Raw genomic sequence first — 18,495 nt, forward strand, 5'->3', positions numbered from 1 at the left:
AGCTCTCTACTTCTGATGAATCTCTCTGCGTAGGCAAACACAAAATCCTGCATGCTCACACATAAAACCAATTCCCAGGGTTAATGCAAGCACACTGACACCGTGTACTCCGGATTCTACACTGCGCAGTGCTTCTTTTGTGATCGTAGGCGAAGAAAAGCTATCGCTGTTGCAGTAGTGTACACCTTGACAGGAAATTTGACTCTCTTGCAGGCCCAACCAAATATTGTGAACACAGCCAAAACACAGAGTGGTCCACACACACACAAAATGAAAAAAGTGATTTATTATTCATTATCTGCAGTCTCAGTGCATCCAGAGGATTCCTCTTGAAATATAAAATGCATGTGTAAAATCTCTGGATGTACATCGATAAATGCACTGTAGTCTTCCATTCACCTGGGATTTCTGGCGCTTACAAGAATATACAGTATGTAAAGAGGAGCCAGTTTGCTTAAGTATCAAGCTTTACGCTTTTACTTGTCTCTCTATTTAAGAAGTGTGTCTAAGCTATTCACGCTAGGACACATTCACAGAATAGCAGTGTGTCCCTGTCACAGTGAATTAGCAAGGCGTCTTTATGTATACATGCAGACAACAAAAGTCCATTCACAAAGTATTAAAACACTGACCTGTTGTACCAGTTGAAGAGGAGCCAATTGACCCCCTCAAGCTGGTAGTCCCTGAGGCTGTTGCTGTTCCTGTATTCCCTCGACTGATCTCTCTTCTTCCAGTGATTGGCTGGAGGTCTTTCCTGCGAAACAAATTTTCAGATTCACTTAAAACTACATCTGAGGAAAGAAAATGCTCTATGTCTTACTCAAAGGGATTGATAAGGGGTAACCTCAGGGTTGGGAAAGCTGGGGAGAGATGTAGTTTTTATGATAACTGCAAGTCAATAGGTAAGAACAGAAACTGTGTGTTGTTTAAATTTGTGAACACTGGCACACAACCTGTTTAAAAATGTTCATGGTATAAAGAGGATACTTTGCTGTAAGCCTGTGAGTTCATACTGTTTTTTTTAAGCAGATAAAAAAAGAGTTAAACAACAGCTGTGTCAATGACTTTTGCTAGTGAACAGAAGTGAATATGGCATGGAGAGATGCTGTCTTGAAAACTCTCAGTACTCAAATGGTGCCTAAGCTGAGAGTACAGCTCGATGCTGCTATGTGTAGTCCAAGTATAACTGTACAACAAAAACGACCAAGTCTGTTGCATGGAGGCTTTGCCTTTGCCTGAGCTTTTGTTTTCCTCTTTCCTCCTAAATTTTAGTTGCAACAGGCTGTTGCTAACAATTTATCAATTAGGAAACACCAGCTGGAAAACATTTAGGATGTTATTTTTTTGGCAAATGAATAATTTTCTGCTCTTAAAAATACTTGAGGCAGGTGTTTGCTCAATCTGCCAAGATTTTTTGCTTCCAAGTGAGAGTGTGGTTGATAAATGTTGGGTGTTTACGCCTAATAATTTTATGGTACAGTGTGTTGGGTTGGTGTAAACAAATCCTCACCAAAGATTTTACTACCGCAAATCTACAATTTAAAACTAAAACAGCATTTTTGGGAAGCACTTTTGAATACATACAACCAAAATAAAGTGCAGTTGATAAAAAGAGGAAGATGTATACAAAAAACCTGAGTTGTTAAGATTGCCAGTGACTTACCATCCTGCGAGAGTCTGGCTTAGCTGTCTGCAGCTGCTCAAACTCCTCAATCTTGCTCTGATCTACGTCGTCTTTCAGCTCCCAGGTGCTGTCCTCATATGGCAAAGAGCACCACTTCACCAGGTAGTATACCACCTCCTGCAGCAGGCAGACTAGAATTAGCACAGCAAAAGACCAGAGCGAGGCCATGATCTGCTTTTATAATATTAACAAAGCCTGCAAGGAAGCCCATTAGGATGGCCTTGGGCACTTCTGGTATACAAAGACATCACTGAAGTGGAGGATATACTGAAAGGAACAGCTTCACAAAAAAGCGGAAAAAGAGTAAAACCTGTTCAGGCATGCTGACACAAATAAACTCTCACACTGTGCACAGATATGATTAACCACTGAAAGACGTGTTTTTTTTTTACCTCTCCTGTGTCTTTGTCCTCACAATATGACACTTCCAGTACTCTGTCAACCTCAACATAGTCCGGGTTAAAGGGTTCCTCTTCCATCTGAGAGACACAAGAAGTAAAGAAAGAGGCAATAAACCTGAGTTTCAACTCACCATCTGGAATCTGAGGCAATCATCACTACTGTAGCAACCGAGGAGTAAAGAGATTCAAATGTATGCACGCAGAGCTGCCTGCCCACATGAGCAAACAATATATATAACAAATTAAATGTCTACACACATCTATATGCAAGAACACTGAACACACAAGACTAACACACACCTGCTGACATCAAAATGAGGATAACGGTATACAGTACGTCTGTAAACACGAAAACACAAACACACACACAGCCTTACATCTGCAAAGAAGAGTGCCCTCTGAGCCTGTTTCATCTTGAAACGTTTGATCTTCTGCTGAATTCTCTTGTCCTTCTCCAGGTGCTGCTCTGTGGCCCACTCACAGTGTAGGTAGGAGCTGACACACACACACACACACAAAATCAAAACAACAGAAACACACATTTAGATTGAGGAGAGAAACTTTGAAAAAGCATTTAAAAGTTGCATCTCAAGTAAAATATGAAGTCAGGTGATGTTACTATGCTCTGCTGCTTATTCCTCGTTCATATTAGGTTAACAAATATTTAAAAGTGTTTGTATGCCTGAATGATCTCACAGTTCTTCCTGATTATTCTTCTGTAATGCCTTTTCTGAACAGGTATTCTATTTTGTAGGATTTGGGTCATGTGCATCCGTAGACTTTGAACCACTTTATATGAAGATACTTGCAGAAGTACACACATATCATTACCAAAATACATTTTCAACCTTCTGGTGTCATTGTGTTGTATTTCAAATAAACAACCAAGAAGCTACAAGTACACAATAAACTTACTAGTTTTTGTATTTTACAAAAAACTCCTCCACTTCGACCACGACTCCAGGAGAGACCTGTATAGAGATTCAAGAAATTGATAAAAACAAAGACATTAGAACACAAAAGCTGTTAAGTTAAGCCTATTAATATCACACTACACATTTTTAAGATTTGATATAGACACACATATCAGATAAAATTATTTCTGGAGGAAAGCATTTTGGCAATCACTTTCTAGCCAAACATTTGGGTTATGCATTTTCTAGTGTCGTGCAGAAAATAATTCAATATGGAAACACTTTTAAAGGAAAAGAACTGGAAATGTCACCTCATTTTTGGCGATACGTGAGGACATGATTTTGTCGACAACTGCAGCATCTTCTTCACTGGGATTCTCCTGCAAATGTAGTAGATCAATACGTTTTAATATCAAGTTCGTCCATTTTTCATTCAGTTCATTGTATATAGGGGCTGATGTTTCTCTGGGTCTTTGAGGTTACTACATACAAAAAATACACCACAGTTTAAAGAATGTGGAAAACAAATCTTAACCTGGCTTTATCCAGCTTTTGTTAACCAAATAAGTGTTTTTTTTTTTTCTTTTGTGATTTCTTAATTCAATGGTCAAGGTTAAAGGCAGGTGAATGTTATGTGACTAGAGTCTTTCCTTTGATTTTCTGTTGAAAAAACTGCAACTCAAAATCTGCCTCCCTGTATCAGAGCCACTGAAAACCACTGACTTAGACAAAGCTAACCAGGATTAAAATATATGACTCCCAACAGCCACCATGATTCTTTTTACATAGCTGTTTTAACACTGCCCTCTTAATTGTTTCGCTGTTTAAATTTAAGTATGAAAAATGAGCACTAAGTGTGTATCTCTCCTCTCTGTACAGGCAGACTGCAGGGGTCCTGGTTTGCACGTCACAATGAGGTGATAAAAAGAACAGGCTGTGCTGCACTCCGCTGAGCATGTAGAGCTCCTTAACAGATTGGTTTTTGTTTGTCGGTACATGAAGTCCTTTTAAGCTATATCTACAAGGATCATTTTCTCAAGAAAGTGTTCTTAAATAGAACGTTGTTTGGAAAACACCAAAAACCAACACTTAATAGGTGGATTATTTAACAGGAATGAAGATTATTTAGCTGCTTCTGCATTTTGCTTTTCGAAAAATAGAGCAAAGATAAAGGTGATCTCAAAGCTTTGAGGTAGTTGAAGACAAAGCCACTTACTACAAAGAGTTGAAGAGAAGGCGCCTTGGATGCTGCAGTGTTGGCTTTCTTGGCTTTGACAATAACCTTGACTTCTTCGTCTGACAACCTGGCTTCCAGCTCTTCAGCGTATTTCTTTCTCTTCACCTGGCGATTAGATCGCCTCTTCTAGGAATGCATGGAAAAGGGAAAGAAACATTTCAATTGTGTCTAAGTAATCAGTACATTAGAGTTCAATTAAAAAAAAAATTAGAGCTTGGGATACAGGATATAAATTTAGCTAAAAAAAATTATCCAGTGTCAACTCTCCCCAGAACCCTGGAGTGAGGTTGAGCCTGGACCGAGCAGATGTGAAAACTGCTTAAAACCAGGACCAATACAAGCCATGGTTGATATATGACCCACGTGCACCAATAACAAGTTTGTTGGTCCCTTTTCACCTTAGAACTCTGGATGCAGCGTCCATGATTTCCAAAAGATTTGTCCTCAGACCATAAGAAAATTTTCCATATCAATGCATCTCAAAGTGGCTTGGGCCCAAAGAAGTCACTTGTATTTCTGAACCATGTTTACTAATGTTTTCCTCTATACATGGAGCAGTTTTAATTTGGATTTGACAAACTGTTGACGGACAATGGTTTTCAGAGGGGTTTATGAGCCCATGCAGTGATTTCCACTGCAGAGTAAGTGCTACCTGAGGGTCCAAAGATCACATCCAGTATCAGTTATTGGCCTTTTTCCTTTTGCACGAAGATTTCTCTGGATTGTCTGAATCTTTGCATGATATTATGAACCATAGTCAATAAAAATCACAAATTCTTGCAATTTACTAAGGAACAATATTCTGGATTTGCTGAACTATTTTCTGACCTAGTCTCTCACTGAATGGTTAAACTCTTCACAACTCTACTTCTGAGAGACTCAGCCTCTCTGGGATGCCTTTCTCATACCTAATTATCTTAGAAATTAACCTAATTAGTTTAGAAATGTTTCTCTCATATTTTTTGTAATATAATACTTTTCAGTGGTTTGTTATACCTGTCTCAAAGGAGTTTTTTAATCAATTTATCAAATTATACCTTTCATAAATGATGGAACTTTTCTGTTTTAATGTTTGTTTGTTTTTTATTCTTGCTATATTTCCAAATATGGGCTTTAATTATTTTTTTAGAACCATCATTTATTTTTTTCCAATTCAGCCTCCCAACTCCTCTGGAATTGAGGTTGTGTAATCAAGGTTTAGCTAAATCCTGTTTTAAAAAAGCATTTAATTTCAATCGAAATGTGGCTGTTGCTACGTATCAAATATTTAGCTTTTTAAGTCCTTAATGTTCTTGAATCACGTATCTTTTACATTGCATATACACCAGCTCAGTAAAAATGAATAACATACCATCTCTCATGTCCTGAGAGTCATTAAAACCCCAAAACATACAAGTTTATCTCAGTGAGCCAAGGGAGACATTCAGATAACCCAGCTACTCAAAAATGTACAAAACACCACACACACAAAGCCTTAAGTGCTTTAAAAAGCAGCTTCTTTCAAATCCTTCCTGTCAAGCCTTTCTAATTATCACATGCGTGGGCTGCTGTATCCTGCATCAATACATGAGCCCCTCCTAATGATAATATGTAGTTAATTAGGAATAAATGCCACTGAGCCAAAGTTAATTAGGTGTGGAGTACAATATCCCCATGGAGTTACACCCTCACATCCTCAAGCGCCAGCTGACCAGAAGCTGGAAAGTCAAATCAGCCACATGCCATGACGATGGGGCCGAACCCCTGCGGCGCCCATGCTTCTTTGCTAGCTGTCGGCCACGCTACCTTGACTTCTTCCACGGGATCATCCTAAATGAGTCATCAACAGACTGTTTTAATTAAAGCCAGGAGCACCCCTTAACAAGCATAATTAGATCATAGGCAATAGTCCGGATAGGACGTAGCAAGGGGAGAGGGGTTGTGGGACATAAAAAGGGACAAAGTTGCTTTTTATCCTCACTTAATCAGACAGAGCAGATATCTGTCATGACTTGGCAATGGGCGAAACCAGCTCGATAGAAAGGACTGTGCTCAAGTGCAATAAGAATTCAGTCAACTATTTCAATCATCACTACAGTTTAATGTATGTACATATGTGGTTTAAAAAGTCAGGTTTTAAACATTACTGATGCATTATTAAAGAAACTTACTGACTGTAAACACAAGCGCTTAGGTAGAACATACAAGCTCAGAAAAGCGCCTGCCCAACTGGGGAATCACATTGCTGTGAGGTAACAGCTTTGATAGAAAGGAAATATCCATACTACAAAGTGTCTGACTTAAATTTAAATGAAAAATGGCCTTACATCTACTTCTACAACTATTTATTCAATACAAGGGGCAGGGGAAGACTTCTTCACAGTTTAGTTCATCTTGCAATTTCATTAGGATGCTTCTAATAATCCCCCACGGTAATATTATTATTTGTACTTAAAAAATAACTCAACCTCTGGTGGGCAATTATTAATTTTTTCCAGCAATATCATGTTTTAATAGAAACTAGAAAGTAGCTGTGATCACTCTGGATTTGAAGGAAAAAAGGAAAAAGTGATAATTTAATTTAGCTAAGTGATATGTTATCAAACTAATTATAAAAAGGCCTGCAGATTTTAATTCCAGTGGCTGCTGTGGCAACACAATTTCCTATCAAGTAAATTTCTCTTTAATTCATGTCTGTATGAAAGGTTTCTATTAATGCTGCGATCAAGAAATCAACCACGCAGACAAAAATGTGATCTTGGGATAGCCACCCACTGCATGACCTCTCTGTGAACCACAGACTCAATCCTCCTGGGCTTTAACTAAAGCTGGGAAGCCTTCCTCTGAGCAGTCAGACTAAGGACACCACTCAGTAGTGACTTTTACAGTAGGTTTAGATAAGGCTGAATGATTTTGGAAAATAATCTAGTTGCGATTTTTTGGACCAATACTGCAATTGTAATTTAGTACACAATTATTGGTATCTTTTTTATTTTATTTTGTTTTATTTGATTTCATTTTATTTTATTTTATTAATTAATTAATTTGTTTTTATTCATTTATTTATCTTTTTTTTTTTTTTTTTTTTTGGGGGGGGTCCTTCTGCATTATTCACTTAACACAAGGAATAAATCATTTTATAGTATGAACAACACATGTTGTTCATACTATAAAATGATTTATTCCTTTTATTTATTCCCAAAAAATACTGTCATCAAATAAACTATCCGGCACTTTTTAATTGAAAAAGAAAACGGAGCAAACTGTGAAACTGTGAAATTTTACTGACCTCCAGTTGTCAGTATGAGTAACAAACCATACAAATTGAATTGAACAAGGAGTATGGCTCTGCCAGCCACAATCATTCTACTGTTTGAAACTCTGTAGCTCACACGGTTGTTACCAGAAAAAACAGCAGATTGGCTTTTGCTGATTTTAAGGAAATAAGTTACTATAAACCCCCACAGGTCTGTGAACATGAAACTTTTTTAATTGCAGCCTTTGCAATTTGAAACTTGTATTCTATTACATTGCGATGTTGGTTTCAATTCAATGAGTGGTTTAGCCTAAGTTTAGATGTCAGTTGATGTTTTATTTTGTAAGGATGTCCGTGTCTTTCTGTTGGATCTTACAGAGTCGACATCTTTTGAAGCGTGTCGAGGAGCAGGGTCATCATCCGATTCCTCCTCTGAAGACTCGGGCTTTCGCTTTTTCTTCTTCCCAATCTTGATGACGATTTTCCTGTAGGAGGGAAAAACACAAACACCATGAATATGATGAGAGGAAGACCAAAGTCATAGAATTATTTTCCATGTAGTGATGTTTTCATCACACCTGACCTACATGAAGACCCAACTTAGCGTCATCGCAAAAATCTCTGAATCTATCAATAGTTTAGAAATATTTTTGAGAATTATTTTTTTTATTAAAGTATCCCTAACTCAGTGAACTCGGCATGTATATGGGGGCAAACAAAGAAACAGAACACTTTTAGATCAAATAAAGAAAGGGGTTATGTGTAGAAATAAACACTGAAGCTATTCAGTAGTTTTAGCACAGATCTCATTTTATCTTAAATGCTTTTTAATGAGGTGATCAGAAACTGCCTGGATGAAAGACTGCCTCGAACTGGAAGATGAGGATGAGGATGAGCCCATGCTGTCAGGCAGAATTAAAAAAAAAAAAAAGGAGTACACAGGGAGGAGGTCTTGAAGAAAAAGAGGACCTCGGGAACAATTTGTGAACCCACTCTAGACTACACTTAATCCTCTGCAGGGGCACTAGAGTGAAGCAAGAGATCATAGATTTGCATCCACTGCATTGCAGTCCATAAACAATACAAGCATTTGCAGCACTCGCCTATATTCTACAAGAATGCCTCTTTGTGAAGCTGTCAGCATTACATTTCTGACCCCAGCAGTCATTCAACAACCGCTTGGGGACCAGCTAAGGTATGTTAGGGGAATGCTTACACATATTAGCGAGCTCACTGCGGGTGCTGCATGAGTTTATGGGGAAAGGAATTCACTGATTTGCTAAAGCTCCCACAGAGCCTGAGGATTGAGACAGGCATCATTTGATCGTCATTTGGCAAACGTTTTCTCTTTAAGCCACCATGGCTCGATTGCAAGTTTTCAAATTCTCACCACGGCCTCGTGTACAATCGCAGCACAAAGACAGACTGCTGGGATCTAATGATATCAGATAGCAGCAGATTGCAGTGTGAAGAGACACAAGCTTATATTTTTCGCCAGTGCTTCATCCTCTTACTCCCTCTTCACTCTTTCACACACAGTTGCATATTATTTTCAGTGACCTTTCTCTATATATTTTCTCACCACATATGCACACACTTCCTATCTTGCGCCTCTCTCCACATGTATTATCTTGGAAGGCACAGGCGCCAGATCTCTAAGCTTGGTGTGATATTAATGGAGAAAATAAAATACAAACACTGCTATCATACTGAAGGCATCATTCCCCTCCTGCTCTTCAGCGTGCGTGCTTCTATGTTACAAATCCACACAGCCAATCATGCTTTGAACACCACACATATATGATCACATGCACTCAGACAGACTGTTGCATGAATGAGTATGTCTCCGGTGAGAAAAATGGCCCTGTGAGGCTTGTTCACATGAAATAACATTAGACCCCTATCACGTGTGAACACAAATTCCCACGCTAGCCAACATCTTCTTCTGTTAGCCAACAAGACATTCTGTTAGACATCAAGCAGGCCAACTAGACTGGATGTTAGCCCTCAAAACAACAAATAAGCTTGATCTGCAAGTCAGCCATTAAAAATGATACACTGCTCTTTCTTTAAGCCATGTATTAAAAACACAGTTAATGAGCTCTGTTTCTTTCTTTCCTGGTAGCACTCCTGGGTTAAGAATCCTGGTGACTGTCCTCCAAGACTGAACACTGACGAAGGGAGAAAACTGACTGATATTTGGTCTCGTTCTTCTTACAGTGTGGATATAAAACTGAGTAAGTAATAACAGCACTAGAAAATAAACACCTGTCGCTTGCTAAATGCAGGGTACATGTTTGCTGTTGAAGGACATTTTTCATGTTGTGTGCCACAGTGGAGAGAACATTTCTTTTCATCCAATGTACATCCTAGAGGTGGTAGACTCATGACCTGAGTGGACAATAATACAGTCCAACAAACCCCCCATGGTGAAGGGTTTGAGAAATCCTGGTACAATAATAAACCTTATATTTAACATTAACCCTATAGAGCCCAGCATATACATATTCATTTTTTGCGGTATATTTGAAACCAGACAAGATAGATGGACCATTCTTTTTGCATTTGAGTTCAGATACACTTTTTGTGGATGACAATGGCTTTGTACATGAAATATGTTCATAGGTATCTGGCAACCTTCAAAATTTGATTGTACTATATTAAACTGTTTATTTTAAGTTAGTATTGTCTCTATAAATGTTACACTGTTTTTTGTTTATATTTCTGACTAATAAATATTGAAAACTGACTTTATCTAACATGGTTCCAAAAGAAAATTGAGCAACTTTTTTTTACATTATAGGTTTTAAGAGATAAAGCTAGGAAATTTCTGTATTTTGAAATGTATGTCGGAAAGAAATTCCCCCTTTTTTAGTTTATTGCACCTTAATGCAACTTAGTGTAAAAGTTAGACATAAGTCAATACATATTAAATCTTGGGATATAAGGGTTGTATTGCTGTTGTATATAAATAATTTAAAAAAAAAAAACCTTAAGAATGTAAAATGTGTCCAGGTAGAGTTGCAAAACTCATAGGTCTGAATTGTTGCTATATAGCCACAGTTTAATGGAATATTTCCTTAGTAAGCTTAAGTACAACTAACTACAGTGACCTTTTAACCCAGATGGACAGAGACAGACATTGTTTGTGTATTTATTCTTGACCTATTCAAACCCTGGCAAGTTCTCTAAATAATCTATGACAAACTCATATCATGAGGAGATAAAAACAGACATGACTGGATTATCTTCTAGTTTCCCTGAAAGTTTCTGTTGTGGAAATATAAACACAGAAACAGAAGACAGTAATATACACAAATATGCCAAGCTTGTCAAACTAACTTGTCCAGTCAGTGACTAGACAAACAACACCTGGTTGTTATGGTTTTCAACATTTTAACCACATTAATGTAGTTAACATCAACAAAAATGGTTTGACTGGAAAAAGCAGGCTCTGAGTCAGTCATTTCTAATACACACCTACTTTCAGCTGTTCTCACAGTATGTAAAGCAGTGGATCCTTTCAGCCACACCGTGCTAAAGAAATGTCCCATCTTTCTTGTGTCCCCGCCCCCTCTGGATGATATTACATTTCACAAATCCTCTTGACAATGACACTTTATGGTTGCCAAGCAACGCGCCCTTGGGAGGGTATTTGGCAATGTGGGCGGTAATGTTCATGGTGACATCACTTCCCGTGAAAAACAACACCAGTACATGTCCACTAACACTATCAATGGCTGAGGAATGTGCCAAGTCAGAGTGTGACACAATGGAGAAAAAGAAAAAAATTAACCAGCTGTGCCACTGCGAGAAGAATGGAGTTAAAAAAAAAAAATGATAAAGCAGCTGAATGGCACAAAACACAATGTTCTTCCTCTACCAAATAAAAGCTGGCTGGGATACGGGCCTTGCAGAATAACAGTGTCACATTACCAGGCAGCAGCTCAGCAGCTAACAGAATATAACAGGGCTAAAGCATCTATCTGATCCACATATGGGAAAACCTGAACTGTGAAACGAGAGACTTGAGGGCTGTGAAATCATCAGTTTAGCCAGTACAGGCAGAGAACACTGGTGGCTCCTTTGCACCATGATAAACTGCCTGTAAGCATGGCGTTTACAAGAGCAACATAGCATAGTAAAGCTTCATATAATGAAAGGCGTTTATTCTAGACACACACACGCACTGAAACACACAAGAAATAAGCCACATCTTAGTGATGGTTACAGCCTGTTCCACCCGGCTGTGGCTGACACACAGGACCACCCAAGGCTTTACCAACACCAGAGCTAACACACACGTTCAGCAGGGTAGCCTCCCCACAAGATGAAATATATTAGCTCAAACTACAAGGAGGAAACATTTCAAATGATCCTCTTTAGAGGCAGAACTGAATAAAGAGGGCCGGCAAAGGATGCTCAAATGGGATACAATACATACATGTTGATCTTGAGTAATAAGAGAGGGTTTCTAAATGATGCCAGAAGAGTGTAACTATACCTTGTTTTAAAAAGATGGCAAACACAGTTTTAAGAAAATTCAAATATTGGCAAAAGAAACATCAGTAGCAAAGTGAAATTATGTCAAGCAGGACTTTTCATACATATGCTGGCAGTTGTGTTGCATTAAAAGTCCAACCCTGTGATCCAATCAACCGGAAAGTAAACAACTGTAAGGTGGACTTGCCGGTATACCAAGCCCACAAATTTAAACATGTGACTGTCTAAAAACAGACTACTCAGCTCACATACAAGGCTCTGACATTCTTGCAAAATAATCTATATGAGAATGTACTTCGCTCATGCAATCTGCATTGCACAACAAGATGGCGTAATGCTCAAGTTTGCCTTTTTAACAGGGTAAATGGTTATTGCAATCCTGTTTTAAGAACTCTGTTTTGGCACACCACCGCAAATTATTACATGCCAAACCATTTGGCAGGGAGCTTCACAACAGCTGTCATGTAATTTTTTGTTGAATTAAAACAGTACAAAAAGAATATTAGTGTGTTTATCCAGTCCTTGCAATCAAAGATGTAATGCAGAGACATTATTAAAACCAAATATTAAAAAAACAGGGCACACAGGACCTTATTCAAATGCATGAAATGAAATTTTAAGGAAATGTATGATTAACAAAATTCGAAATAACCTAAATCCAGCTGTGTTGGAGATCCAACAAGAGAACTGTGAGCAGTAATCTACAGGTAAAAGTAGAGAAATCCTACTTTAAAAACCTTTTCAATGGTGTAGCTAATTAATCTTAATGATTGTGGATCTCTCAAGTTATCTGTCATGATTCCAGTTTTCTTTGACTTAAGTGAATCATGAAATGCTTGTCATTCAGTAGTACACACAGTAAATGTCACTTGGTGGTTGGAGTGTTGACAGATCTTCTTAAGTATGAGTGGGTAGCTGTGCAGGATTAAGACTTACTTCTGTATTGGGAAACAAATTAAATCTGAACAAAATCAGTTTGCTGAGAAACATTCTGTGCTAAAATAAAAGGCTTTCGACTTCATTTTATGTCAAACCTTTAAATGCTATTTAACTAATCCCTATGGAAAAATAGCCTGTGGTTGATACAAAATTAAAGTCTTATTTTAGAATTCATATTTTTAGATACTGTTAAATGTATCACCTTTCATTTCTTGTTCTCAAAGATGTTTTTGATCCCCGAGAGGCTTGTTTTTTAGCTATAATTTCTCAATCACACCCTCTGATAACACATTCCTTCAATTTTTGTACAGTTACAGATTTACAATAATGGATTAGCGCTAATATCTGATGAGCTGCTGTATTTATTTTCATTTTGGCCAATACTGGTACTGATATTGATCCAAATACATCATTAGCATGCAGAAGCCTGCATCTAACACCTAAAAGGCTAGTGATTGAGAGCAATGAGTTGAATAACTTTTTGGATAGCTCCATTACCTCTGTATGGTCTCTGCTATATTTCTTAGCTTCATCAAATAAGAGGAGAAAATGCAGCTGACAGGTTTTCACTGGTGCTTCATGGTGACAGTTCTTGAGATGCATGTTTAAATTGGTAAAGTTAAAGAAGAGCTGTTTTGCTCCTCCTTGCATCACCTGTGCTTCAGGAGTATTGCAAACAGTTGTTTTGCTGTCAGTTAGGGACAATTCAAAATAGGAGCTCAGTCGGCAAACATAGGCTGTCATTTTTTTGAGCATATCGGTAATAATTTCCATATCTGCTGATACTGATGTTATGGAAAGAGGATTGTGCATCCCTAAATATAATGTACTTCTTTTCCACCTAGTTGGTTCCCTAATGTTTGTTTCTGGTGTAGAGAAAAGTGATTTATTTGCCTTTCCACCAGGATTTAAAGAGGCCATCCTCCAGACATAATCTTGCATCTCTAATTAGACCACAGCTGCCCCTGATCTGACATTACAGAGTGATCCTCCATGATATGCTACCATTAGCTTTTTCCTGAGAGTGATAGCCTAGTTGCTGTTGGAGGCTTACTTGGCTCCCATCCTCCTATTGTGCCAAATAACCTCCATCCCTTGTCCCCCCAGTGATGTCCTGCCCTACTTGGCATGCTGCCACCGGGACTGTGTGTGAGTGTGTGTGGCTTTGGTTATGATAGATTCAAGTTATGATAGTGCTTTGCAGGCCGACACTGCAGTGTAGTGCTTCAGCATCTCTGACCGGCCTTTATCGCCCCTGAGTGTGTCTACCTCAGAAATTCTGATTGTGTGTTACTGAGTCATCCTGGTGACGGCGGCTAAGTGTGGTGCGTTTGTGTGTATTTTTCTCATCCTGAGGGGCTTACTGAGACCGTAGTGCTGGTTCTTGACAGGAAATCCCCGTTCTTATGAATGGAGGGCTATAATCTCAGTGCCACACAGCACACGACTGGAGACAGTAGTAAAAGCATCATCAAGACTCCTCTCAAAGACAAATACTCTATCAGCACAGTGCATATGGACACACAGGAGACTGCTGCTTCATACAGCAAACATTTTAAAATAGGTAACACTAACACACACGCACATACACACACAAGAATGGCATGTGCATGATTTTCAGCATAAAGACATGCAACACAGACCCCACAAACATGTTAATATATCACACACAGGCACACGTGTGAACATGCACACATACACTCCCTAGCAAGGGATTAACAAGAAAAACACTCAATTAAAAAAAACAGCTTTAGCCCTTCCTAATGAAAAACTGGGGGGAAAGAGATTAGACGGCTTGCAGGCAAGCACTGAAATATGAACAGCTATACGCTGCAGCATATACACCAGACTTGAACCTCCATTTTCTATCATGTAATTGATCTCACAAGCACCATTTTGTTTGATATTTTGCTGCAACCCTGCTGCTTTGTAGTATCAGCCTATTTAGTACATGCCTGCTAACAGCAAACACTGGACGCACTGCTTTGAGCAGGCTGATGGAACCAAATTTATATTAGGTGGAAAAAAAAACGTGAAGGAGGAGGGAGAGGGAGAAACAAAAAGGGAGTAAGTGGCACCGCGCTTTTATCTGATGATTACATGAGGGTTTTTTTTCTGCAGGTAGGCTGCCTAGAAAAGCAAATTCCAGCCTGCAGAGAGATGTGATCAGTGAAGCCTCGCCTGCTAAATCAGCCTCGCCTTACAAAAGGGTGCATTTTGTTGGTAAATATTTCAGCACAGAATATTTTACTATACAGCAAAACCTTCTGGTGCCTTTGTTTCATTCGCTGAAAATTAGATTGTGGGGGATGAAAAACTAAAACACGGCTGCTTGTGTTAGAGAGTTTCGTCATACCAAAGACGGGGAGCTGTGTTAGACTTTCCTTAGAGCCGAGGAGAAATTTGTGACATGCTGAAAAAGATTAATCTCAGGTCTTTCTTCAATTTAATGATGGAGGTAAGAAATCAAACACAATAGAATCAGTTAGTGCAAAATAAGAGTCTACTTATATACATGTCAATGAATTGGGTGTTTAAAGTTACATCAGACATTTGTTGAACAGAGTTCCCATAATGAATAGATAACTGCTTTCAGAAGAGACACACCTGCATTATTTGTTGACAGACAATTCCCAGTAATTCCCCAGGGAGACTTCCCCCTTCCTTGTTGATTTGTTTTATGTAATTTGTCTGAAGGCTTCTGATCTAGAGTCTGTTTTAGCTATGATACGGTTCAAAACTAGTTATTCTGTTGATAAAGAGTGTCTCAACTGAAACTCACATTTACAAATGTTTCTACATTTCCTGGGTAGCTGACTTTAATGTACTCCATTAATTTCAACAAAGTGCAACATTAGTTGGAACCAGAGTAATGAGAATTCGTTATGTTTTGCTAAAAGACCTCCAGATCAGGAGCTTGATATAAAGCACTTCTTTAATATCCAAGTAAAGATGTTATTTTTTGTTTTGCCAGTGATCTTTTTCTTGGCTGTGTGTCATGTTGCTTGTCCACCTGTCAAAGCGGCTGCCGCATCCATATTGTAACCAGCTGCTTTCTTTGATGTTTCATAAGTCGGACAGATTTTCCATATGATAATATGACCCCTAACTTGTTTGCCAGGTGGCTGGTAGAGCACACCAGAGAAGTAAACCAGAAGGCATTTACCAGCAATTAAATGAAGCTGATGGATCTAGTGGAAGGTAGTAATGGCAGCACAGAGGTCTCAGAGAAGCAGACCCTTAAGTACAGAAACAATTAGGTTTATGGTCTTATCTCAGGCCCCATTCCCTGCTTAAAGAAGGGTCAGATGTAACCAAAGAGTGAGCACACACACACACATACACACACACACAAAATATCTAGCTCTCTGAACACAGGCCAGCATACACCCTCAACAGGGCGAAGTGATGACTCCAGTGGAAGGTTGGTGCCTCTGCAGCTAAGATGCATTAATATTGTATGGGGAGACCCTGGGTGGTGCATGCATCTGAACGGGACTCTCCTGCTGCACACGTCTCTCTCCTTGGAGATTTTATTATCATCCATGCAGGCTGTCTCCATCACCTCAAATAGCTACAGAAACGCCATCTTTCACTAAAGCTGCATGGACATACAACGTCTTCTTCTGTGCAAATGCATCCATACACACCCTGTTTTGTTGCATCTGGTGGTTGAGAAAACACCTGGAGCTGCAGGAAACTCAGATTCTTGATTCATAAACATTGACACAACTGTGGTCAGATGTATTCTGTTACACAATGAGATACAACAGTGGGCTTTCTCACTTCTGCTGCAACTAGACCAGGGTTACATTACTAACCCAGCAAACGTCCTCCAATTGGTCTTGTGTCAAATTATAGTTACAAGAGTAAGATTCAGTTAATCATTATTTACTGAGTGCATGCCTCTAAAGAGTCAAGTGAGCAAAATTTCTTTTTTCGCACAGGAGTTTCTTTTTCCATTTACTGTATTCATACAGTGATTATGTCCCTTAATGGTGCTGAAAATGGTGCATCTGTCTGCTCTGTTTTTCTTTTGCATGAATCTGTTTGATAGAAACTGTAGGAAATGAAGACATCTGGTGTCCAATACCGTAGTATTTATATTGAGTCCTCGTGTTTATGTTACAGTGTCATTAGCCTGTGACTCTTCAGTGTATGACTTCCCAGAATTCTTTGCTACGACTTGTCTACATAAATAAAAACTGTCTTTTAGGAACACTAAAACCAAGATTTATGATCTACCTTTTTACATGATTAGCACTCAGGACAAAATTAAAATATGCACAGCCCTTTGCAAAACTAACTTCAACTTGTCTTTTCTTCATTGTTCATATTTTGATTGAAAAGATGAAGCTCTGTTACAGCGAGTATTTGCCAGCTATGAATATTCACACCTCAGACAAAATATTCACACACTCCCACGGGCCTCTTGTCATGTAAAGAGAGGGATATACATCACTTCCACAATGCACCAAGGACCGAAAAATCTGAACTTTTCCTTATTTAAGACAAACTGACAAAGGCACAGATGAAAACATGTTATAACACAGTACAAGAGTTCTCGGTCACTCTTATAAAACCACTGAGGAGGAAATCAAAGCATCTAGGTTTCAGACAACAAGTTCAAAGTCAAGTGTGTCAAATCCAAGCATTTTTGTTACAAATCCAAACTGGTCTGAGGATCTGACCAGACAATGTGCTCACTGTGCCATCAATAGTGACCTCACCTGTTCACTACAGACTGCAGCCTGTTTTTAATCACATTATAATAGTTGCCATGGGAAAACTGGGGGATGTAATTATGATTTTAAGAAGTACTGTGACAGCCCTTTCCAACTTTAGTGTGAAGCCGACCTGATCAAAGTGATACTCCTTTTTCAGACCTTGAGGAGTGTCTTCACCTCTAACCCTTAACAAAATAATACACCTAAATGCAATTGTTTTGCTGCTTAATGACCAGCAGCACCAAAGCATTTCCATCCACTCCACTGACTGAAAGCAACTTAAGCTGTTTGAGAAATCCATCCAAAAATATCTCAAACCAGCATATTATAAAGGTCACGGCTGTTCATTTAATTATTTATTTATATGTTACACTGTGCGAGTCTCTGATCGGACCAGAGTGAAAGATTTGGATGTGTAAAATGGGTGGAATGCATGATGTAATGGAGGCTATAAAAGGTTGACTGAGACAATATTAGGCTCCGTAAGCAGGCTATGTTTCACCCTGATCTAAAGCTTTTTCTGTATGTAGGCCATGTATGGTTACAGTGAATAAAAATGGGTTACACAGCACGTTACGTTGGAACAATAAGAACTGCTATCAGCGACACATTTAGAGGACAGAATTCAGATCACTTTCCAGCTGCCCTCCATGAGAAACAAGTCTTCTGTTTCATTTTAATGCTCATGCTTTAATCAGCTGTGTCACCACTACTGCAAAGTGGTTAAAGAGGGAGAAGGAAACTGGTGTGAGCACTTACCCAAGGAGGCAATGTTTAACTTCCTGATATCAAAAGACTCTTTTGCTTAACTTTTTAATTTCAGAACCAAACTGGGGTTTTATTTATTAATTCAAA

The 18,495-nt window shown here is 38.7% G+C and overlaps 1 protein-coding gene across 6 annotated transcripts in view; it reads right to left on the bottom strand.

Moving 5' to 3' along the window:
• chd9 (chromodomain helicase DNA binding protein 9) overlaps positions 1-18,495 on the bottom strand; it is a 67,305-nt gene that overhangs the window by 25,800 nt on the left and 23,010 nt on the right. For 5 of the 6 annotated variants that reach the window (XM_074665605.1, XM_074665604.1, XM_074665603.1 and 2 more), the window contains 8 exons: positions 7,848-7,956; positions 4,216-4,362; positions 3,311-3,379; positions 3,001-3,056; positions 2,463-2,580; positions 2,077-2,163; positions 1,664-1,801; positions 633-754 (listed from right to left, as the gene is read on the bottom strand). In XM_074665605.1, coding sequence (XP_074521706.1) covers positions 633-754; positions 1,664-1,801; positions 2,077-2,163; positions 2,463-2,580; positions 3,001-3,056; positions 3,311-3,379; positions 4,216-4,362; positions 7,848-7,956 — 846 coding nt within the window. The remainder of the gene's footprint in view (positions 1-632; positions 755-1,663; positions 1,802-2,076; positions 2,164-2,462; positions 2,581-3,000; positions 3,057-3,310; positions 3,380-4,215; positions 4,363-7,847; positions 7,957-18,495) is intronic. The other variant, XM_074665606.1, reaches the window with a different exon arrangement.

This window comes from Halichoeres trimaculatus, unplaced genomic scaffold (genome assembly GCF_033239565.1).
Source record: "Halichoeres trimaculatus isolate MK-OKI-2021-1 unplaced genomic scaffold, fHalTri1.1 fHalTri1_scaffold_3, whole genome shotgun sequence".
Taxonomy (NCBI): Eukaryota; Metazoa; Chordata; class Actinopteri; order Labriformes; family Labridae; genus Halichoeres; species Halichoeres trimaculatus.